Source organism: Bubalus kerabau, chromosome 20 (genome assembly GCF_029407905.1).
Source record: "Bubalus kerabau isolate K-KA32 ecotype Philippines breed swamp buffalo chromosome 20, PCC_UOA_SB_1v2, whole genome shotgun sequence".
NCBI lineage: Eukaryota > Metazoa > Chordata > Mammalia > Artiodactyla > Bovidae > Bubalus > Bubalus kerabau.
The window spans coordinates 54,451,323-54,476,293 of record NC_073643.1 but is presented as its reverse complement, the minus strand read 5'-3'; the positions used below and the strand labels follow the sequence as shown (position 1 = coordinate 54,476,293).

The following is a 24,971-nucleotide window of genomic DNA, read 5'->3' as shown; positions in this document are numbered from 1 at the left end:
ATATTTCTAAAAGATAAGTGGCAACAACTGGGGAAAATATTTGTAAAGTAATCGACAAAAACTTAATATTCAGGACTTTCCTGGTGGTACAGTGGATAAGAATCAGCCTGCCAAAGCAGGAGACACAGGTTCAGTCCCTGGTTTGGGAAGATTCCATATGCCACAGAGCAAGTATGCCCGAGCACCACAACTACTGAAGCCCATGCGCCTAGCGCCTGTGCTCTTCACCAGGGAAACCACTGCAAGAGAAGCCACAACCAAGAGTAGCCCCTGCTCATCTAAACTAGAGAAAGCCTGTGCACAGCAATGAAGACCCAGCACAATCATAAATGATTTTTTAAAAAGCTAATTATTCAGAGTCGACTCACTGGAAAAGACCCTGATGCTGGGAAAGATTGAGGGCAAGAGGAGAAGGGGGTGACAGAGGATGAGACGGCTGAACCGCATCACCAACTCAATGGACATGAGTGGGAGCAAGCTCCATGAGATAGTGAAGAACAGGGAAGCCTGGCAGACTGCAGTCCATGACGTAGCAAAGAGTCAGATATGACTTAGCAACTGAACAGCAACAAAAAAAAAATATTTAGAAAAGAGAAAGACCTTCCATGAGAAAAAGATAAACAATTACTAAAATAGGCATATGAGCAAAGGTTTTATTAGGGGAAAGATATGCCTTTTTTTCAATAAACACATGAAAAGGTATTCTTCCAATCAAGGAAATGCAAATAAAAACAGCAATGATTTAACTTTCTACCACTGGATAGGCAAAATTTTTGAAGATTAATAATATCCATTTTTTAGTAAAAAAGAAGAAACATTCATTCTTGTATGCTGCTGCTGCTGCTGCTAAGTCGCTTCAGTCTTGTCCGACTCTGTGCGACCCCATAGACGGCAGCCCACCAGGCTCCCCCGTCCCTGGGATTCTCCAGGCAAGAACATTGGAGTGGGTTGCCATTTCCTTCTCCAATGCATGAAAGGGAAAAGTGAAAGTGAAGTCGCTCAGTCGTGTCCGACTCTCCGAGACCCCATGGTCTGCAGCCTACCAGGCTCCTCCGTCCATGGGATTTTCCAGGCAAGGGTACTGGAGTGGGGTGCCATTACCTTCTCCCATTCTTGTATACTATAGGTATAAATGTACACTGGTTCAGCTTTGGGAGGAGTAAATTATACCAACAGTGTTCATCCAAAGTTCCTACATTTGCGTTGCCTTTGCTGGGCCTCCCTGAGTACACTCCTGGGAAGATGCTGCGACATGCTGCAGTGTGTCCCCCACTCCACCCCAAGTGTGCAGGAACGCATTCATGGCAACACTGCTGCAATGCAGACAAGTTCAGAAACCGCCCAAACCCTGGTGCTGGTTAAAGGACACACACACACTCACATGGTACACGTGACATGATGTAAAATTATGAACAGCTCTAGGTATTGACATAGAAAGGTTTTCAAGGCATATAGTTTTTTTAATGTAGGTTATTAGTAATATATATATGAGTCTAATTGCTTAAAAAATCATTGATATATTTAAGGATGCTAACAATGACTACTTTTGAGGAGGGCAGCAGCATTACTGGTGGGGGTTAATGAGCAAGGGGGAATCTTTATGTGTATTTCTGAATTTTTTTGGTAAATCACAACAAAAATCCAAATATTGCTTTTAATTATTTTTAATTTTTAAAAAATATAGGATCAGGACTTTTGTAATCATTTTTTTATATGCCAGTTATAAAAAAAAGAAAGCTGATTTTGGAGCACGATAGGTCCTTCCTACTGCCACCTATACTGCGTGTCTCAGTTGCTCCCCTCACGCCCACTTTACAGTTGAGAAAACTGATGCCTCAGGCCCAAGCCCTTTCCCAAAGCCGCAGCACAAGTGGCTTAGCAAAAACAACAGTCTCCACTCTGGGAAGCCTCCTGAGAATTAATTCCAGGAGGCCCTGCCCACCCACCGATCCCCAATCCTCAGGGCCAACCAGAAAAGAGAACAGAGTCAGCTTATGTTTTCACAAATTTAATCCCTGCTATCCTGATCCCCAATTCCAGAGCGCTTCTAGGCCACACTTCTTTCTCCTGGTCACTCAAGGCTTAGTCATCCACCACTTCCCTCCCCACCAGGAGGCCAAAACCGGACTCAGTCCCAGGGGCCACTTTTTCCCCATCTTGACTCTTGTTGAATACAGACCCATGACCTTGATCTAATCTTGATCTGGCCTCATTCAGCAAAGGCAAAGCATGGAGAAGGGAGAGTGAAGATCAGGGGCCCATCTGGGGATGCAGCAGCCAGAACAGGAGTAGGAGCCAAGCAGAAGTGCAGGGAACTGAGAGAATCCCATTGCTTATTTGCTTCTTGATCCATCTGCTGTATTTGGTGATACGGGTATACACGCCCGGATTACGCACTTTGGCGCAGGCCTTTTCCCAGGACAACACCCCAGCAAGAATCCATCTGCCCTCGACTTCACAAGCCAATGGACCCCCAGAATCCCCCTAGGCAAAAAGAAAGGAGTGATGAAGGCTCCCGGCCCAGCTGGGGCCCAAGGGACTGGGGGACCCAGAATGCCCACCCTCTGAGTTCTGCTTGGAAGCTTGTTTCAATCCTTGAGGATCTCACTACCTGGAATCTTCCTTCACTCCTCAGTTGAGGACCCCATCCCAGAATATCAGGCAAAAATCAAAGTCACGGGGAAGGAAGATGGGAGAAGGGCTCTGCCTGATGATGATGACAAAGAGGGAGGCCAAGCAAACCCCTCCCTGGGGAACTGCCCCCCTATCTGGAGTCATCCCAACCGAAGGACAGCTACCAGAACCTCCCAGAAACTCACAGAGCACAAGTCTTCTCTGTAATTGGTGGCACAAATCATATCCCCCAGCACAAGGGGGACAACGCGGGGGATGTGGGACTTCTTGCGGTAAATCTGGTCACACTTCTTGTTGTCCATGATAAACACCTCGGCCTCCTGCAGCTCTGGGGCCAGCGTGGAGTTGGCTGTGGAGGAGTCCAGTGTGGTGAGAACTGACTCCTCACTCCACTTAACCCTGCCTCTCCCCAGGGTTTGTCCCTCCAGCATCAAGACTTGGCCACAGCCCTTCACGTCTCCAGGCCCTCCTTCACTTGTCCCTTCCCCTGCAGTGTGGACCATGTCTGACAAGCACCTAACTCTCTAAAGCTCTACTCTAAAACCCTTTTCTCTGGGAAAATTTTGCTTTTGAACCAAGCAGGATACAAGTTTCAGTGCAACTACTCTGAAATTGAGACCCCTACACCTGCTGCTTCTCTCCAGCCTCTGAGCTTTGTACTGGCTGTGCCCTCTGCCACCTGATTGACACTCACTCCTCCTTCTGGCACCTCAGGCAGACCCTCTGCCCAGAGCTCATCCCAGACTCCTCCTCACTTACTCTCAGGATCACCTGATAAAGTCTCTGCCTCTTTCCTTGTGAGTCTGTGCCCCTACTCACACTCCAGTTAATGGTTCCCAAGAGGCAGGACATACATCCTCAGTGCCAAGGGTCTGGCATGTGGCAGATGCCTGAACATTGACATTTGTCAGGTAAACGAATAAGTGAATGAATTTATGAATCCCTAACTCTAAGCTGCTGAAAGAAGCAAATGATCAGGCTTTCCTAGGTCTAAATGAAGGGCCCACAGCAAGTGCAATGGTGTCAACCATGGCAACAGTTATCATGTGAGGAGCAATCCTAACACATTCAAAGAACCAGGGGTCATAGGTAACAGCTTCGTGAGAAGCACCATGAAGGGGCTCAGCAGGCAAGACCCCAACAGAATGGAGTGTACCCTCTGGGGTGCCATACCTCACCCCCAACCCCTTCCTCCTTACCTGAGAAGCGCTGTTTAACCTGGCCCCAGCCAGTTACCCAGCACTGTGTCCCAACCTTCAGGCTGTAATTGGGCTCTGGAAGGCAGATGGGCTGCACATACTTGCTGATGATGACAGGATTGTAAAGTTGGAGAAGGGCCACATCACCCATGATGAAGGTCCGGCCCCAGTACTTGGGGTGCATAATGATGTCCCTCACAGGGATCAAGAGGGTTCTTGTGGAGTTCGGGGGCTTCAGCTTGGAGGTGCCAAGAATCACTGAATACTCCTTTGTGCTACAGGAGACACAGAGCCCCATCTGGTGGATCTCAGGTTCTCAAGCAACACTATGCTCCTACCTCACCAAGGATGCTCCCATTAATAGAAGTCCTGCCTGAGTGACTCTCTCCTATTCTGGAAATCCCTTCCCGCTCCCTCAACCTCCTATATCCCCACACTATTTCACAGAGGAAACAAGGAGTCTAGGCTGGGTCCTTTACAGTCTTGGGTCTCCAGAGGCCATACTCACCCTTGGATGCAGTGGGCAGCAGTCACCACCCATTTGAGGTCAATGAGGGCCCCTCCACACACGTGCTCATTTCCCACTCGGAGGCTCACTTCCCAGGGCCAATGGCGAGACAGGTCCAAATTCTTCGGCCACCAAGGTTGGCCACAAGCTTCAGGAACAGTGTGCCAGGGAGATACAGTGGCCACACAGAGGAGGCTAAGGATGACTAAGACCAAGATGCCCCCAGAGGAATTTGCACAAGGCTGTAAACTCGGGGACTTGCTTCCATTTCAAAGAAGGGGAAACTAAAGGTGAGAGAAGAGCAGCGGCCTACCCAAAGGCACTGAGCTGGACAGAAAATGACAATAACAGAGATAAAAAGCATCAAGACAAAGACATGATAGGAAGAGAGAGATACTGAGACACACAGGGAGCGAAAAGCACAAAACTTCAAAACTAGGGAGAAGCATAGAAGGAGCCCCAAGACAGGAAATGTATTTTCTTATGTTCTCAGGCCATGTTCCTAAAAGGTTTTCTGCATCTCTTAAATGCAAAAGGCCTCTGTCCCCATACTACTCAGAGTCAAGAAAATCTCCAGACTTCTATGTCAGAAATTTTTACACAGACGATTCAAGAAAAAGCCCCAGCATGGAGCCAACAGAGGCCTCCCACTCACAGCTTACACACTGTTAGTCTGCAAGTAGTTTCAACAATCAAGTTGTATGACTGTATGAATGTGAAGATACATGCAGAATTGTAAATAAAATATTAGCCGATATTATATTTTTTAAAATAATGAACCATGATCATGTAGAGATTGTCCCAGGGCACAAGGGTAGTCCACAGTGGAAGCACTCTTGGGGTATTCTCCACATAAACAGTTCTTTTTCTCTAAGGAAAAATCATGTGCTTTTCTTAACAGATATAGAAAAGGGCATTTCAAAAATTCAACACAGCTTTATGACTAAAAACAAAACAAACTCTTACTTTAGCAGTAAGAAAATCTACAGGAAACATTATACAACATTAGAGAACAAACCAAATAAATTACACTTTCAGAAGCCAGGGGTAATGATACTTTGTGGGAGGAGGGCAAAGGAAGTAACTGGGACGACAGAAGGGAGCTTCTGGGTGCTGGTACCACTCTACTTTCTGACTGGGTGGAGACTGCACAGATGCATTCACTGTGTGATAATTTCATGAGCTGGGCACAAGATTTGTGCACTTTTTGCAGGCATGTATATAATACTTCAATAGCTGATTTGTAAAATCAGTAACATTTCTCTACCCCAACCGACCTGAATATAGCACAACTATATTCAAAATAAGATACACTTTATAGCTAAAAATTATAAAATACCCTCGAATTCAAGTATTCAACACTAAGCAAGATGTCTGTGGTAATATATTTCAAACTCTAATAAAGGACACGAAAATGACTGGAATAAATGGAGAAAGACCCATTGTTTTAAAATAGAATAAATATTTCAGATGTAATTCTTCCCAAAATTAATCTGTAAAGTCACTTTCCCATTTCAAATTTTTAAGAAATTTGATAAACTTACTTTAAAATTGAAATAGAAAAACAAAGGTCCATAAAGTAGAGCAAAGAAGGGATACTTGTCCTAGCAGATACTAAGGCGCACAACAAAGCCATAGTAACAAAAACTGTGGTCCTGACAAGCACAGACAAGAGGACCCCAAAAAAGGAACAGAGAACTTGAAACTGTTCCTCAGAATACAGGAACTTAATGTAAATAAAGGCGCTACCACAATCTGAGTAAATGATGGACTGTTGAGCAGATGGTGCTGGGAAAACTGGCTCATTATAAAATAAGAAAAACAAAACTCAATTCTTCTCTAGTAGTACTTGAAGACCTTGAAGGTAAACCTGTAAAGTTAACAGCCAAACATGTGACATGGGATGGAAAAGGACTCTTTAAACAAACCTCAAACCACAACCCATAAAGGCATTAAACTGATTAACATGATTACATAAAAATCAAGGATGTTTGACCCCAGGAACAAGGTTGACAGACAGATGACAGATTAGCAGGTAATATCTGCAATGTCTAAAATCAATGCTTTTGTTAGGAATATACAAGGAACTCTAGGAAATCATCAAGAAAAAAGAACAATAGACTATGTACAAAGGGATAAGGACAATTTATCAGAAGATGAAATTCAAGAGGCCAAAAGCACAATGAGACATGCTCATTAGTAATGAGAAAAATCTCAATTAAACTAAAGAGTCAGTTTTTTAATCTGTTAGATAGGCAAAAGCTGGATGAAGCCAAGGGGTGGGAGGTCTGTAACAATATATACACCTTCACAAATTGCTGGTAGGAATGCAGAGGGCTGACTCAATTAGAATATGGACAGTAAATAAAAATACGATATCAATGTACATTTTTGAAATTCATAGGTTGTACTGTGATTACCTAAGAGAATATCCTTAGAAAATACACATCAGAGTATTCAGGGATAAAGAGTTGCATGCTACTCTCAACTGATTCTGAAAAAAATTATGTATATGTGTGTGTTCCTTGTACTATTTTCAGTCTTTTGTATGTTTAAAATTATTTCCAAGGAAAATATTTTTTAAATGGAGCTAAATGAAAAGAGGAGGAAACAGAAAGAGATCTAGAGCACATACTGTTTATGTAAGTTAAAAATACATGCACACAAAACCACAATATGTAATTATACCAAAACACAAAGATATGCATCGAACATACAAGAAACGTTGGGAGGAGAGTGAAGAGAAGGAATAGGGGTAGGGCAAAGATATAAGAAGAAATAACTAACTTAACCAAACAATCCACAATAAACCGGGGTGCACCTGTTACAATGGAAACCTATGAACAAACAGGAGCAACACAACCCTCCACCCTTAAAAGTCTAAGGAAAAAGACAGGAAGAACCCAGAAGAGCCAGGCTCTGCAGACACTTCCATAAGGCCCAAGAGGCTCCATTTGCAAATGAACAGTTCAGAGCTCAAAAGGTTTCTTCCTGGGCATGTTCCCTGATGGGATACAGCTTGGGTTGAACTTGAAGAGGCTCTGCATTCTCACAGGAGGCCAAGATACGCTTTCACTGTGCGCTGTTGAGTCTGTACTTCCTGGCAGGCACAGGCTGTTCTTTAGAAAGCAGGCCATTTACACTGAATTTCTGCTTGCTATAGACCCAGAAACACTATCTCTGTGACCCTCTTCAGAATATACCCTCCCAGGATCCAAGGTTTTCTTGAGGCAGGGTCTTACCCTACCCACCTGGTTTGGTGCTGTCTCCTTTGTAACCTGGAGGAGAAACGGGGAACAGAGATGAAATAAGAGGTTGTAACAGGATGACAATGAAGAAGTACATTTTTCATTAGTTCATTCAATCCTTCACCAATTATTTCCTTATCTCCCACTCTGTTCCCAGCCCTGGAGCCCAAGGCCAAGGGGCTGGGGGTTGTATCAAGGGACAGAGGTGTATCAGACAGACACATCCTGTATGTGCTTTTGAGGAGCAGGTTGTCCAGCAGAGAAGTCACAAGTAAACACACAGTCACTCATGTGAGATCAATGTGGGGACAAGGCTCCAGGTGTCAGGTAAGCCCAGAAGAAGACAGAGAGGATTCTGGAAAGAGGGGTTATTGTGCCAGATCTTAAAGATGAGATAGTAAAATAGAAATGAAAAGTGACAATGACATTCTTTATGAAAGAAACATCATGGTGTAAGCTGGAGACTCTAGAGGATAAAGGACAAAGCCTGTGATGGCAAGAAATGACACCAGGGAAGACAGTCAGGAGTCAATCAGAAGTGCCTTCCTAAGTCAGACCAAGAAGCCTGAGTGAGACTCTGGGAGGAGGGAGGCCAGTGGAGGTGTGACATGGTCAGGCTTGTATTGTGAAGGCAGTATGCAGATTAGATAGGAAGGTGAAAAGGATGAACACAGTAAGATTTCACCAAAGACTTGGCAGAAGCCAGGCTATAAATGAGGAGGGCTGAACGAAGTGGCAGTGGCAAAAGACTTGATGAGCTGGATGTGGGACTAAGGAAGACAGCTGAGTCTAGGGAAAACTCCCCAATTTCTGATTTTAGAGAAAAATGACTACTATCCACTGAGTAAGAGGACAGAATAAGAGAACCTAGTTTATCGGAAGAAAAGGATCTCAACTTTGGAACCCAAGGAGCTGCGATGGCTCTAGGTCATTCAAGAACAGATGCCCAGTATGTTGCTGTGCATCCAGGCACATTGTTTCGTGAGGGAGCATCACATAAATGGCAGCTGCAGCTCAATACCCAGGGCAAATGAGTTCACTCAGGGAGCAGTGAAGAGGGAACCCAGACAAGACTTCTGGGAACACCAATAAGTCAGGGATGACCGAACATGGGGGGCCTGGGAGGAACACAGAAGAGCATGGGAGTCACTCTGAGGTAGAGGAGAATCAGGAGGCACGGCCTGAGAGAAGCGGAGGGATTAGAGAAAATCAAAGAGGGAGGAGTGGAAAGGTCAGGGATGACAGGGCAAAGACATGCCAGGAACGCGCTAAGGATTAAGTGAGAAATGAGGAAGCACCGAATTAAAGATGAAGTGAAAACTTGCGAGAAATCTGGCAGTGAGGGGATGACACAGTAAATAGAAAGGGAGAGGATACAGATCTACGAGAGCAGACTGAGGGCCCAGGGTCCAGAGCAGGGGTGAGCAGGCTGGCCTTGAACAGGAGGCCTGGCTCTGGTTCCTAAAGAAAGGCTAACAGTCAGGTTTGGAGGGGCCGCCTGGGCTGAGGGAGTCAAGGGAGACAGCACCTGAGGGCCTGCGTTTCCTGAGGGAAGGAAGCCACTGCTAGTGAGGCACTCTCCGAAGAACAGAGGGTCTGAGAAGAAAGTGAAGTTGACCACACTGGTTTAAGTGTGGGGAGACCATGGGCTTAGCCCTCACAGCAGAGGGGACTACTCTCGCACCACAAGGCCTCAGGAGGCTGTAGGGCTGGGGCGGCTAAGGGTAGCTGCAGAAAGGGCGGGAGTTTGCGAGCCCAGGAACAAGGGAACCGCCCTGAGAGAGGCCCGAAGGCTCCGTAGACAAGGGGCTCCGAGCTGGAGGGCGGCGCAGGGCCCATCCCGGCCTCTCCCGCGGGTTGGAGGGCAGCGTCGGGGGAGGACGACCCGGAGCGGGAGCGGCGCGGAACAGACGCCGCCCTCACCCGAGTTCAGCAGCAGCAGTACCAGCAGCAGGAAGCTGCGGCTCAGGCCTAACGGCCTCGAGGCTGCAAGCCCTGCGCTAAGGCAGGACAGCGAGGTAGCCATAGGCCCCTGAGGCGGCCTCTAGCGGCAGCAGCGGCGGCGCGCGTGAACCCCGGACGCCGCGACGACTTCACCCGCACTTGACGCACATGACGGAGCTTCAGACACGTGACGGCCCGTCCAGCACGTGATGACGTCGACGACGTGCGATGGTGCACCTGGAATCATGAACGCTTAGCCACACGTAGGCCCACCTCCTGCAGGCTCCGTGAAGATGCCTCTTGTTGCCTCCTCAGTGGCCGGTGCCATGGAAGTACACCCAAGTGCCTTAAGTTGGTGACTGTACCCCCAAACCTGGCCAGTGAAGGCACATCCAAATCCTCAGACTGGTGTTGGCGACATGTCGTCCAGCCTCTGATCACAACCTTGTTTCCCTTGCATTGAAGAGTTTCTCAGTTTATGTTGTTTTGAGACTCTGGAAAGATGTAGAAAGTACCAGAAAAGAACACTAAGGCTAGGGAACCAGGGAAGATGTCCTTATAAAAGTAGCATTTAAGCTGGACCTAAGACTTGAACAAGAGATCTTGGGGAGACCTCAGAAAGGCATTTATACACTTTCACAAACCACCAGTGGGATGGTAGAAACTGAAAGAAATGGTGGCAGTTATGAAACCTTGGGCTTTCACAGGATGATTTGTAGAAGAATGCTGTTTGGGGATCTGCTTGGTGTATCCCGGATTGGGAGATGACAACCAAGATTCCTGCTGCTTCCGTCAAGTGTGGGGGACCCAACTCTGGGAGCCACATTCTGCACCCTAGCATCTGCAGTGGTCCAGAATATGAGTTCCACTAATAGGAGGTGAAGAGAGGTGACGTGTGCCACTTCGATGCAAAGGCAGTAAAGAGAAGATTGACTTCTCTACTGTGTTGATGCAGAGCAATGGCTCTCAAAGTGTTGTCCACAGAGCAGCAGGAGTAGCACCTGGGAACTTGAGATGTACATTCTGAAGACCCACCCAAACCTACAGGATGTAAAACTCTGGGAGTGGAATCAGTTATCTGTAGTTTAACAAGCCCTCCAGGGAATTCTGAGGTAGGTAAGCATGAACCACAAGGCTGAGAGGAATCATAATATAGAGAAAAGCCACCTGCTGAGCAAGAACACCTGATTGGGATGATATAGGAACAAGAAGTTGAATTTATTTTGTTAACCCGTGAATATTCAGTGACTTCTTTTTTTTAATTTTATTGAGGTATAGTTGATTTACATTACATTAATTTCTGCTGTACAGCAAAATTATTTATTTATATAGATACATAGATTATATGGGGTGTCCCAGGTGGCTCAGTGGGTTAAGAATCCACCTATAATGCAGGAGATACAGAAACACGGGTTCAATCCCTGGGTCAGGAAGATCCCCTGGAGGACATGGCAACCCACTCCAATACTCTTCCCTGGAGAATCCCATGGACAGAGGAGCCTGGCAGACTACAGTCCATGGGGTCGCAGAGTCAGACATGACTCAAGTGACAGAGTACAGAGATTATATAGATGCATTCTTTTTCATTTTTTTTCACTATGGCTTATCACAGGACATTAAATATATTTCCTGTGCTATACAGTGGGATTCCCTAATAGCTCAGTTGGTAAAGAATCTGCCTGCAATGCAGGAGATCCCGCTTTGATTCCTCATTGGGAAGATCTGCTGGAGAAGGAATATGCTACCCACTCAAGTATTCTTGGGCTTCCCTGGTGGCTCAGCTGGTAAAAAAAAATCTGCATGTTTATCCATTCTATATATAATTGTTTGCATCTGCTAATCCCAAACTCCTGATCTATCCCTCCCTCACCCTCTCCTTGACAACCACAAGTCTGTTCTCTGTGTCTGTTCGCCTGTTTCTGATACATAGATATGTTCATTTGTGTCATATTTTAGATTCCACATATAAGTGATATCATATGGTATTTGTCTTCTTCTGACTTAACTTCACTTAATATAATCATCTTTAGGTCCATCTAGGATGCTGCAAATGGCATTATTTTGTTCTTTTTCATGGCTGAGTATAATCTGTCGTATATATGTGCCATGTCATCTTTATCCATTCATCTGTTGATGTACATTTAGGTTGTTTCCATGTCTTGGCTATTGTGAATAGTGCTGCTATTAACACAGGGGTGTGCATATCTTTTTATAGTTTCATCCATGTATATGCCCAGAAATGGGACTACTGAATCATTATGGCAACTCTATTTTTAGTTTTTTGGGGACCCTCCATATTGTTTTCCATAGAGGCTGCATCAATTTATATTCCCACCAACAGTGTAGGAGGGTTTCCTTTTCTCCACATCCTCTCCAGCATTTATTTGTGTATTTTTTTTTATAATGGCCATCTCACTGGTGTGAGGTGATACCTCACTGTAGTTTTGATTTGTGTTTTTCTACTAATTAAAAATGCTGACGTTCAGCATCTTTTCTTGTGCCTGTTGGCCATCAGTATGTCTTCTTTGGAGAAATGTCCATGTAGGTCTTCTGTGCATTTTTTGATTGGGTTGTTTTCTCTGTTGAGTTATATGAGCTGTTTGTATATTTTGGAAATTAAGCCCTTGTCAGTCATATCATTTGCAAATATATTCTCCCAGTCAGTAGGCTGTCTTTCATTTTGTTTATGGTTTCCTTTGCTGTGCAAAAGCTTTAAGTTTCCTTAGGTCCCATTTGTCTATTTTTGCTTTTATTTTTATTGCCTTGGGAGAATGATCAAAGAAAACATTGGTATGATTTAGCTCAGTGAGTTCTGCCTGTGTTCTCTTGTAGGAGTTTTATGGTGTTATGTCCTATATTTAGGTCTCTAAGCCATTTTACTTTTGTGTACAGTGTGAGGCTGTGTTTTAACTTCACTTGATTTACATCAGTTCAGTTGCTCAGTCGTGTCAGACTCTTCGTGACCCCATGGACTGCAGTACGCCAGGCCTCCCTGTCCATCACCAACTCCTGGAGTTTACTCAAATTCATGTCTATTGAGTAAGTGATGCCATCCAATCATCTCATCCTCTGTCGTCCCCTTCTTGTCCCACCTTTAATCTTTCCCAGCATCAGCATCTTTTCAAGTAAGTCAGTTCTTCGCATCAGGTTGCCAAAGTATTGGAGTTTCAGCTTTAGCATCAGTCCTTCCAATGAATATTCAGGACTGATTTCCTTTAGGATGGACTGGTTGGATCTCCTTACTGTCCAAGGGACTCCCAAGAGTCTTCTCCAACACCACAGTTCAAAAGCATCAGTTCTTTGGCTCTCAGTTTTCTTTACAGTCCAACTCTCACATCCATACATGACCACTGGAAAAACCATAGCTTTGACTAGATGGACCTTTATTGGCAAAGTAATGTCTCTGCTTTTTAATATCCTGTCTAGGTTGGTCATAACTTTCTTCCAAGGAGCAAGCATCTTTTAATTTCATGGCCGCAGTAACCGTCTGCAGTGGTTATTTATATTTATATTTGGAGCCTCCAAAAATAAAGTCCATCACTGTTTCCACTGTTTCTCCATCTATTTGCCATGAAGTGATGCTGTGAAAGTGCTACACTCAGTATGCCAGCAAATTTGGAAAACTCAGCAGTGGCCACAGGACTGGAAAAGGTCAGTTTTTATCCCAGTCCCTAAGAAAGGCAATGCCAAAGAATGCTTAAACTACTGCACAATTGCACTCATCTCACATGCTAGCAAAGTAACACTCCAAATTCTCCAAGCCAGGCTTCAGCAATATGTGAACCGTGAACTTCCAGATGTTCAAGCTGGTTTTAGAAAATGCAGAGGAGCCAGAGATCAAATTGCCAACATCTGCTGGATCATCGGAAAAGCAAGAGAGTTCCAGAAAAACATCTATTTCTGCTTTAATTTCTGCTTTATTGACTATGCCAAAGCCTTTGACTGTGTGGATCACAATAAACTGTGGAAAATTCTGAAAGAGATGGGAATACAGACCACTTGACCTTCCTCTTGAGAAATCTGTATTCAGGTCAGGAAGCAACACTTAGAATTGGACATGGAACAACAGGCTGGTTCCAAATAGGAAAAGGAGTGCGTCAAGGCTGTTTATTGTCACCCTGCTTATTTAACTTATATGCAGAGTGCATCATGAGAAACACTGGGCTGGAAGAAGCACAAGCTGGAATCAAGATTGGTGGGAGAAATATCAATAACCTCAGATACGCCGATGATACCACTCTTGTGGCAGAAAGTGAAGAAGAACTAAAGAGCCTCTTGATGAAAGTGAAAGAGAAGAGTGAAAAGGCTGGCTTAAAGCTCAACATTCAGAAAACAAAGATCATGGCATCCAGTCCCACTTCATGGCAAATAGATGGAGAAACAGTGGAAACAGTAAAAGACTTTATTCTTTGGGGCTCCAAAATCACTGCAGATGGTGACTGCGGGCATGAAATAAAAAGACGCTTACTCCTTGGAAGAAAAGTTAAGACCAACCTAGACAGCATATTAAAAAGCAGAGACATTACTTTGCCAACAAAGGTCCGTCTAGTCAAGGCTATGGTTTTACCAGTAGTCATGTATGGATGTGAGAGTTGGACTATAAAGAAAGCTGAGCGCCAAAGAGTTGATTCTTTTAAACTGTGGTGTTGGAGAAGACTCTTGAGAGTCCCTTGGACTCCAAGGAGATCCGACCAATCCATCCTAAAGGAAATCAGTCCTGAATATTCATTGGAAGGACTGATGTTGAAGCTGAAACTCCAATACTTTAGTCACCTGATGCAAAGAGCTGACTCATTTGAAAAGACCATGATGCTGGGAAAGATTGAAGGAGAGAGGAGAAGGGGATAACAGAGGATGAGATGGCTGGATTGCATCACCAACTCAAAGGACATGAGTTTGAGTAAACTCCAGGAGTTGGTGATGGACAGGGAGGCCTGGTGTGCTGTGGTCCATGGGGTCTCAAAGAGTCAGACATGACTGAGTGACTGAACTGAACTGAACTGATAGGAATGCAGACCTTTGGTAATAAAGTGGAGGTGACCAGTAAGCAGAAGCAGGGGAAGAGGAATAATATTACTCATGCCCCTGCCTGAGTTAAGTTTTACTCCCAGTTCCAGTCTCTCTTGATTCTCTACTCTAAGCTATAAAGGCTATGACATTAGGGTACAAAGCTCCCCACAGACATGCTGTTAACTATAATAGGAGTACAGGGAGCAGGGACCTGCTAGCTAAAACCATTCCTAGACTCATCAATGAGTAGATGTGGACTCACCTCCCCCTCTAGAGCTTAATGAGAACCATGAATAGTTTCTTAGCCAAATGAGAAACTAGTTTTCTACAGAGTATGTCATATGCAACCCCACAACTGCAAGGAGAGAAGAGCATCAGAACACAAAAGAATAAACATTTATTCAGCTGACATCAGAAATCTCCATACTCCATAACTGCCTCAACACAACTTGGGGTGAGCCTGGATGTGGCCGCTGGAGCACTGAGAAGAGGATTCCAAGACTGAGTTGCCCCAGGAAGATTTGTGTGGCAGAGGATGGGGACTCAGATCCGCATTGGGCAGCAGGGGACCTTCTGCCAACCCAGACAACTGAGTCAGAAATGAACACGGTGAGGCCGCCTCAGTCTCTCCTAACAGTCACCACACAGACTGGTTTGATAAAGTGTCAGGTCTAATGCTGTTGCACCGTTGATGATGTCTCTTCTTTGTTAGATGATGCCCAGATGTAGATAAAGACTCACGAAGCATCACCTGGCAGGTTGCTGTCCATCCAGCTGGGATGGTTTCACCCACTCCTTCCCGGCAGGCAGAGCACAGCCAAGGGGTAGGCATGGATGATGCAGGTGCCTGGAACAGCAGGCTGGGAAACTTCCAGGGTTCCTTCCTTGCTACCACTTTCTGTCCTGTGGATCTCCACAGGGTCAGTGGATCGATCCCAAATGGAATCAAGGAAACAGCACTGAGTAGGAGTGGGAGGTCAGAGGCAGAGCTAATTGAGACTCAGAAACAGTGGGGAGTGTGGACCAGGGTGATCACAGGGCCACCAGGAGGCCCAGGGGCAACACCAGAGACAGTGATAGGATCAAGAATCCAGCTGAGGCACAAGAGGACACCTTAATGATGTGATCAATGATCCAGTCCTTGTACAGGCTAGCTTCTGTATAAACTATAGGCAATTCACTGCGACCACAGGCAATGCCCCAACTCACAATCCCCACCTGGACCCAGGTGTCATTAAATTCACAGACCAGGGGACCCCCAGAATCTCCCTGGAGAAAAAAAAAAACAAGAATGGAAGGGGATCATCATCAATAAAGGCTGATTTCTAGCAAGGCACTAGGGACCTTGCTAGTGTCACCAAGGTCCTTCCCCAAGTACCCACCAGGCCCAGGTTTCCTTGAATGACATTTGAGAGCTGAATACTTTTAACATCATCTGAGAAATACTACTACTTCTCAGGTGCTCAGGAACCCACAGGAGCTATAAGGCCAGTAAGCCCTGGACATTAGTCCTGCCAGGATATACTCAAATTCTCCTTCAGTGTCCCTAACCCTCCCCCGCACCTGCGCCTCTCCAAGCCTCCCACCACCCAGCAACTAAAGGGGCATCCCCTGGCACTGTGAGTAGCTTCCAGAGCCCTTCTTGGGCTCTAAGGCCAGAGACTATTCCACTGGTCAGTCCTGGGCCTTCCCAGCTGTGACATTCTCTCACTATCATTCCAGCATGGGGGCGCCAGAGTCCTCACCTCTACACTGAAATCTCTCCCAGTCCCAACTCCACACATTCAACTACATACTCTTCCAGCAGCCCCGCTCTCCAAACACATCCAGACTTGCAAAACCCCAGCTCACACACACACTGCACATCCTTCCTCAACCCTGTTCTGGTAGGCCCCTCACCAACCAGTTCATCATAAACTCAGAGTCCTCCTCAAGCTCTCCCTCACCCCATCCTCCATGTAGTTGGTGACTAGAAGTGATGACACGAACACAACCCCTTTCCCAGCCCCCACCAGCCCAGGTCCCGCCTGCGGCTCAGCACTATTGCCCACACAACAAAGAACAAACTCCTGGCCTACAGGCCTGCCTGGACAGGACCAAGAAACACAGCACAGCCTGCAGGCTACACGTTCTGACTCCAGCCCCTACTCTGGCCATACTGGCCTCCTCATTGCTCCAGACCGGAAACCCATTCCCTAAACATGACCGGTGCGTCAGACCTTGAGCCTCAGACTCACTGCTCCCTCTCCCACAGTGATGTTCTCCTCTTGCCAGAATCCCAACACTCATCCTCTGAGACCTGTCCCCTGTCCCCTGCTCAGGAAGGCTGCTCAGGGCAGAGGGGAGGCTGTGGGCCCAGGGCTCCTACAGGCACTCCCAGGGGGACCTGGGACTTCTGTCTCTGGAGGGCCCACATCTGTATAATAAGATGTATAATGTCCAGGTGGCAGGGTTGTGAGCTGGGAGACTGAGCTAATGTGGGTGAATGCTCACACTGGCACAGGAAGTGACTACAGAAAGAAATCAGTTATAGGAACTACGTGATTATCATCATCACCCCCAACTTCACCACACCCTGGCAGCACCCCCAGGATGGGAGGGCTGCTCCCTATTGGAGGAACAGGCCAGGCCAGCTCATGGGTATCTTGAGGAGTTCTCCCCTGAATCTCCTTAAGTAAAGGCTGAAAGAGGAGGTGGGAAATAACCCAGGCCCTGCTGCTGGGGAATGAGGAAACTGCACAGCCGCAATACAGAGGTGGCGAGGGACCCATCAACTCACCTTGCAGGGGCTTTTAAGATCTTCGTGATAGCCACATATCATCCCTTTTCGAACTAATGTACGACGATATCCTAAGTGTGCCTGCAATTTCTTGTTACATAATGTGTGGCGAAGAAGGATTTGGTCAGTCTCCTGAAGAATTTCTGGCAGCACTTTGACTACAGAAAGACAACTCAGAAATAAAACGTTTGCTTGAGTGGAATAGAACGGGGCCCCCAGATCCCATTCTGGGTCTCTTTTGTTTGTTTGAGTGTTTTGGCTGCACTGTGCAGCATGCAGGATCTTAACTCCCTAACCACAGATCAAACCTGCACCCCCTGGAGTGGAAGCGTGGGGTCTTAACCACTGGACTGCAAGGAAGTCCCACACTCTGGGTCTTGATCAGTGCATTCACCCTCCTATCTTCTAAGAGAAGGAAGGACAGTGGGTTTGGTCCCATTTGACACAGAAGGACCTGAGGCCAACTGCTGACACAGGGAGTAGACGAGGTAAGAAGCTAAGCCAAGTCAGAAGGAGGAACGACTCAGGACACAAAGAGACAAGGCTTCTTACAAGGCCTGATACAAAAGCAAGTGTCGTCACTCTGAGTATCAGCAATAGCAGTGACAGGTGTCTGTACAGGGCAGGGTCACAGACTCCAGGACAGGCAGTGCCCACGGGTACCAACCCAGCCTCCTCCCAGGGCTGCTCTGGCTAGACCCACATCCCAGGCACAAGAAGCTCCCTCCCCATCTGGCAGGTAATTCCAGAGCAGGACAGCTCTGACTGGCAGACAGCTCGTCATCCTGGAGCTGAAGTCCGCCCTGGAGAGGACCCACCATACCCAGACCCCCGCCCCCAGGTCTAACGCAACAGGAGGAATCCCTACTGCACTGCAGCCACTCCCAGGCAGCCTCAGCTCCACCTGCTCCCTTGCCCACCTGTAGAGAACCAGCCTCCCTGTCCCTCCCTTCAGCCTACTGGCCAACCCCAGGGCTCCAGACTTCCCCCCTCAGATCCTGCCTGCCAGTCTCACCGTCTTCCATCTGTCGGCCCCATCCAGTCACCCAGCACCGTGTCCCAGTTTCTGCTTCAAAATTCTTTTCAGGGAGACACACTGGCTGGATGTATGCAGAATAATTCACAGAGTGGGCCAGCAGAACAAGGGCAATGTCATTCATCAAAGTTCTAACATCATAAAAGCTATGGCAAACGATGTCTCGAACTGGAATGACCATTCCCGATTGTGGAAGTAACAATGTGCTTCCCATCCGCACTGTATATTCCTCAAAGCTGTGGAAAGAGAACATGCCCCTCACAGAGATGTTGGAGGGGCTACACTACCCCCCCCTCCACCACCCCTTCCAGATTCTTCTCATCCTGCTCCCATCTCCTACAACAGCCATCAGGGCTTTCCGGTTTGCTCAGCAGTAAAGAATCTGCCTGCCAAAGCAAGAGACATAAGAGACTCGGATTTGATCCCCAGGTCTGGAAGATCCCCTGGAGGAGAGCGTGGATACCCACTCCAGTATGCTTGCCTGGAGAATCTATGGACAGATGAGTCTGTTAGGCTACAGTCCATAGGGCCACACAGAGTCAGACACGACTGAAGTGACTTAGCACACATGACAGCCATTGGCCTTTTTCTCCCTCTAAACCACGTCCCCTAGCAGACCCCTAACCACTGGAGTCAGTGGTCTACAACTGAGGTCCCACAACCACTGGAGCAGAACCTGGGATCTTGGTAGAAATGCAGAACTCATGTAGCACTCACAGTGAGCACCAACTAGGGACTGTGGCCTCTTTTTCAGATGAAGAAGAGGAAAGGGGCAGGAATGGCTCCACTTCATAACAGCCTGAGCAGCAGGCCAAGCCCAGAACAGAAAACACTCACCCAAATATGCAGTGAGCTGCAGTCAGTACCCACTGTGGGGCAATGAGGGAGCCTCCGCACACGTGTTCATTGTTGATCTGCAGGCTCACCTGCCAGGGCCACTTTCTGTCTGGGGCTGGCATTCCACCAATTATCCTCATTTTCCGATGGCCACATGTTCCTTGGCTCACTAAAAAGAGAGGCTGGAGGTGAAGCTGCTGCCTCCCCTCTAATACCTCCACCACCTTCCACCGCCACCGCCACTAGCTTTGCATCTGCGCCCCACCCCCCTCACCGCTGAGGTAGAGGCAGGTTTCCTCTCAAACCCACCAGGACAGTCACCCAGCCAGGCATGTGCTGCCTCTAGATCCCAGGCGGGTCTGTAGAGCCCCGCGTAGAAAGCAGCAGTACCTTGCGCAAACCACGCTCCAAAGGGAGGAGGGATCTGCAGAACATCTTCCGCTGGGGGTGTAGGCAGCCCTGGAGCTGTTGGAACCTCCTCAGATTTCAGGTGTCCTGGAGCTGAGGGGGCCTCTGCGTTTGCCCGGCTCATTGCAGAATCCTCCTTGGGTCTGGCACCCTCACCTGAGGGAGGCGAGGGACCAGTGAGAAAAGGAGCGGCCTGGAGTGCGGCCTGTCAGCACCGGCCTCTGCCCAGGGGACCATCCCCAGCTCCCGCTTCCGTCCCCCAGCCCTAGTCCAGCCGTCAGCCCCAGCTGCCACCCATGCAGTGCAGCCTAGCCACCTCCAGTCCTTGCCGGCCCTGTCTCACAGAGCTGTGGCCAAAGGAACAAGAGCCAGACCAGAAGGCCTAGGGAGCTGCCTCCGCCGCCGCGGGGAACTCCCAGAGACGCCATGGCCGCCTCTAGCCGCCTCCGCGCTCTGCGGCGCCCCCTCGTGGGGGCTACGCGCCTGCCCTCCCGTTGGAGGGAACACAGAGCCAGGGCCTGCGGCTCCAACATCTTCACTTTCTGCTTCTTCAGCCGTGTTTCTTCAATCCAGCCTGGTTGTGGTTTCAAGGCCCTTGAACTCGTAATTAAGTTCTCCACATTAAAGTAGAAATATCAGGAATTAGATGCCTCAGCGTGATCTAAACACTGGAGACTTAAAAAAAAAAGAAAGAAAAAATGCGATCTGCCCAATAAAACATAAAAACAAAAAGAAGTATGATAAATAGAAAACCACAGGACAAAATGGCAGTTTCCAGCCGGAATATAATAGCATCTGCAATAAGCGTGAATGAGTTGAACATGCCAAACAACAACTTTCAAACTGGAGGAAAAGGCAAGGTCCAGAAGTAGACCACTGAAGGTACAAATTTACACAAAGAGATACAGACACCTGGAAAATAAAGAGATAGAAAGCGGAATGCCAGGACACACTGCTGCAAAAGAAACCAAAAAAAGCTGGGATGATATTTTAACATTTGATTATTAAATGAGAGCATAAAGAGAAGACTGTGTAAGGGACAGAGGGAGGTAGATACATAAGATACATAAGAAAAAGCTTTTAAAAGACGAAGCACAGGGGACCAATTATGGGAAACTGGAAAGTTATAATTTCCTCGTGATTTCCCTTTTAAAGGATGGCCATTCACTAGGGTTTTGACTTTGTTTCAGAAATATGGGATTTTTAAAAATTGATTTTACCATTATTGATATGTGGCTCATGAACAGAATGTGAATCACACGGATTCCCTGAGATTATTGGTTTTCCATAGGCTCTTTAAAAAATTTATTTAACTGCGCTGTGTTTAGATGTGCACCCCACTCCAGTACTCTTGCCTGGAGAATCCCAGAGACGGGGGAGCCTGGTGGGCTGCCGTCCATGGGGTCGCACAGAGCTGGACACGACTGAAGCGCCTTGGCAGCAGCAGCAGTGTTTAGTTGTGGCACACGTGATCTTTTTAGCTGCAAAAGGTAGGATCTAGTTCCTGACCAGGGATCACACATGGGAGCCCCCCTCCCGCCCTGCCCTCCCTCCCGTCACATTGGGAATGCAGATTCTTAACATTGGACCACCAGGGAAGTCCCTCTTTAGGCTTTTACTCTGCAAGTTCCCTGAGCATTCAAAAAGAATAAGTATTCTGTCGGTAGTTGTAAAATTCCTCATAGTGCTGTTAGGTCTAGATGATGAACTGTGAGAGGCAACTCCTCTGTGTTTTTGCTTAATTTTACCTACATAACTTATCACCTGGAAAATCCCGTGGACAGAGGAGCCTGGTGGGCTGCAGTCCATGGGGTCGCTAGGAGTCGGACATGACTGAGCGACTTCACTTTCACTTTTCACTTTCATGCATTGGAGAAGGAAATGGCAACCCACTCCCTTGTTCTTGCCTGGAGAATCCGAGGGACAGGGAAGCCTGGTGGGCTGCCGTCTATCGGGTCCCACAGAGTCAGACACGACTGAAGTGACTTAGCAGCAGCAGCAACTTATCACCTTCCTGAGAGGAGCATATAAGAAGCTCCAGTTCGCAATGCCTAACACATCACTATGAAGAAAGCTGAGCACCAAAGAATTGATGCTTTTGAACTGTGGTGTTGGAGAAGACTCTTGAGAGTCCCTTGGACTGCAAGGAGATCCAACCAGTCCATTTTAAAGGAGATCAGTTCTGGGTGTTCATTGGAAGGACTGATGCTGAAGCTGAAACTCCAATACTTTGGGCACCTCATGCAAAGAGTTGACTCATTGGAAAAGACCCTGATGCTGGGAGGGATTGGGGGCAGGAGAAGAAGGGGCGACAGAGGATGAGACGGCTGGATGGCATAACCAACTCGATGGACATGAGTTTGAGTAAACTCTGGGAGTTGGTGATGGACAGGGAGGCCTGGCGTGCTGCGATTCATGGGGTCGAAAAGAGTCAGACATGACTGAGAGACTGAACTGAACTGAACTGAACTGAACACATCATACTTCTAACCAAGTACACAGGCTCCTCATCTCCCACTTTCTAGAGAGTAACAGATGCCATGAAAACTCCCCCGGTTAAATGGGAAACTAGTTTCCTAATATGCTATGTGTAACACCACAAACTTCAGGAGAGCACAGCTTCAGAACGTACAAGAGACTCTCCAAACATTTATTAGTTTCATACTTGAAATTTCCACTCTCCTAAATGCTGAGTGGTGAGTGCAGAGTCGCCACTGCAGCACTGGGAAGGTGGTTCCAGACTGAGTTGACCCATGAGGGTTTATGCAACAGAGCCTGCACACTCACAGAGTGATCTGCACTGGGAAGCAGAGGACCTTCTCCCAACCCAGACAACTGAGTCAGATATGGAAATGAAGAGGCCTCCTCCCTCCCTCCCAACAATCATCAGGTGGGCTGGTTTGATAAAGTGTCAGGTCTAACACTGCTTCACTGGTGACAATGGAAAAATGTTCTTCAAGACTCGTGCAGCATCCTGAAGCATCACCTGGCAGGTCACTGTCCATCCAGGTGGGATGGTTTCACCCACTCCTTCCTGGCAAGCAGAGCACGGCCTACAGATAGGCCTCGATGAGGCAGGTTCCTGGAGCACCAGGCAGGTACAATTTCAGTCTCCACTTGCTGCCACTCTGTCCTGTGGATCTCCACAGGATCAGTGGACCCCAAATGGATTTGAGGACAGGGCATTGAGTAGGAGAGGCATCTCAGAGGCAGGGCTAATGTGAGACTCAGAAGCAGGAATGGCAGAGGCCAGGGTGATTACAGGGTTGCCAGGATACCCAGAGGCAGCAACAGACACAGTAGCAGAATAAGGAATCCAGAGTCCAGGCCTGATGCTTGACTCATTCTTGCAGTGATCCAATCCTTGTAGAAACTAACATCTGTGTACACTGCAGGCACTTCTTTCAAACCACAGCGATCACCCCAGCTCACAATCCCCACCTGGATCCATGATGTCTGAAACTGACAGACCAGGGGACTCCCAGAATCTCCCTGGAGGAAAAAAAAAAAAAAGAAACAAACAAAAGAACGGAGGAGATAATCATAACAGGTTGGCAACTATGAAAGGACTGGGGAGACAGGCACCAGGGCCTTCCCCAGGCCCAGGTTTCTGTGAATGACATTTGAGAGCTGAACGCTTTACCATCATCTGAGAAATACTATTCTTTCCCAAGTTCTAGGAACGCACAGGAGCTATAAGGCCAGTAAGCCCTGGACATTGGTCCTGCAGGGATATACTCAAATCATCATCATGACCCCCACTTTACTGCACGCTGGCAGCACCCCCAGGATGGGAGGGCTGCTCCCTATTGGAGGAACAGGCCAGGCCAGCTCACAGATGTCTTGAGGGGTTCTCTACTGAATCTCCTAAAGCAAAGGCTTTAGGAGAAAAAGAAGGTGGGAGATAACCCAGGCCCTGCTACTAGGGAATGAAGAAACTTTCAGGGGACAACCTCAATACAGAGGTGGCAAGGGACCCATCAACTCACCCTACAGGGACCTTTGCTGTTTATGTTCTGGGCACAGACCATTCCTTTTTGAACCCGATTCCCTGATTTATTTGATGTTTTCTGAGCCATCACAGCACATTGCTTTAGGGGAATGATGAGTTGCTCAGCTTCCTGAAGTTTAGGTGACATCGAAGCTGGGTCTACAGAGACAATTCAGGAGTAAGAGAATCTGCATGAGTGGAACATGGCAGGGTCATTCAGATCGCACGGTGGGTCTTGATCAGGGCATTCACACTCCTTCCCTCTTAGAAAAGGAAGGACAGTGGGTTTTGTCCCATTTGACACAGAAGGACCTGAGGCCACCTGCTGACACAGGGAGCAGATGAAGTAAGAAGCTAAGCCAAGTCAGAAGGAGGAATGACTCAGGACACAAAGAGACAAGGCTTCTTACAAGGCCTGATACAAAAGCAAGCGTCGTCACTCTGAGTATCAGCAATAGCAGTGACAGGTGTCTGTACAGGGCAGGGTCACAGACTCCGGGACAGGCAGTGCCCACGGGTACCAACCCAGCCTCCCAGGGCTGCTCTGGCTAGACCTACATCCCAGGCACAAGAAGCTCCCTCCCCACCTGGCAGGTAATTCCAGAGCAGGACAGCTCTGACTGGCAGACAGCTCGTCATCCTGGAGCTGAAGTCCACCCTGGAGAGGACCCACCATACCCGGAACCCCGCCCCCAGGTCTAACGCAACAGGAGGAATCCCTACTGCATTGCAGTCACTCCCAGGCAGCCTCAGCTCCACCTGCTCCCTTGCCCACCTGTAGAGAACCAGCCTCCCTGTCCCTCCCTTCAGCCTACTAGCCAACCCCAGGGCTCCAGACTTCCCCCCTCAGATCCTGCCTGCCAGTCTCACCAAATTCTAAAGTGCGGCCCCATCCAGTTATCCAGCACTGTGTCCCAGGTCTCACTTCAAAATTCTTTCTAGGGAGACACACTGGCTGGATGTATGCAGAATAATTCAGAGTGGGCCAGCTGAAGAAGGGCAATGTCATTAGGGGTAAGGTTCCAATCAAAATCCTTACATGATTTGATGTGTTTAACTGGAACGACCACTGTAGTTTTGCAATGTGAATATAAATATGTGGTTCCCATCATCACCGTAAACTCTCGAAAGCTGTGGAAAGACAGTATGCCGTCACAGAGATGCTGGGGGGGCTACACTCCCCTCCAACCCTTCCAGGTTCTTCCCAGCCTGTTCCCATCTCCTACCAGCCATCAGCCTTTCCTCCCTCTAAACCACATCCCCTCCTCACCCGTAACCACTGGAGTCAGTGATTCTCCAAGTGAGGTCCCAGGACCACAGAGTAGCATCCGGGATCTTGGAAGAAATGCAAGACTCATGTTTCACTCGCAGTGAACA

The 24,971-nt window shown here is 47.6% G+C and overlaps 1 protein-coding gene and 1 long non-coding RNA gene across 3 annotated transcripts; both read right to left on the bottom strand.

The window, feature by feature from the left end:
• Nucleotides 1–1,750: 1,750 nt before the first annotated feature.
• LOC129635186 (serine protease 45) lies at nucleotides 1,751–20,840 on the bottom strand. 2 transcript variants are annotated; one of them, XM_055557923.1, is made up of 9 exons: nucleotides 19,978–20,144; nucleotides 19,586–19,759; nucleotides 19,196–19,364; nucleotides 18,338–18,594; nucleotides 7,593–7,619; nucleotides 4,342–4,489; nucleotides 3,834–4,108; nucleotides 2,820–2,983; nucleotides 1,751–2,484 (listed from the first exon to the last, which is right to left on the bottom strand). In XM_055557923.1, the coding sequence occupies exons 2-9, from the start codon at nucleotides 19,725–19,727 to the stop codon at nucleotides 2,251–2,253; spliced, it is 1,416 nt and encodes a 471-aa protein (XP_055413898.1). In that variant the 5' UTR covers nucleotides 19,728–19,759; nucleotides 19,978–20,144; the 3' UTR covers nucleotides 1,751–2,250. The 2 variants fall into 2 exon arrangements, with proteins under 2 accessions (XP_055413898.1, XP_055413897.1); XM_055557922.1 differs by lacking the exons at nucleotides 1,751–2,484; nucleotides 2,820–2,983; nucleotides 3,834–4,108; nucleotides 4,342–4,489; nucleotides 7,593–7,619 and adding exons at nucleotides 14,918–15,812; nucleotides 17,323–17,480 and having other exon boundaries at nucleotides 19,920–20,840.
• A 1,398-nt stretch (nucleotides 20,841–22,238) lies between these two features.
• LOC129635234 (uncharacterized) lies at nucleotides 22,239–24,971 on the bottom strand. The gene is made up of 4 exons (XR_008706169.1): nucleotides 24,865–24,971; nucleotides 24,634–24,725; nucleotides 23,593–23,753; nucleotides 22,239–23,095 (listed from the first exon to the last, which is right to left on the bottom strand). It is a non-coding gene; the product is annotated as an uncharacterized LOC129635234 (long non-coding RNA).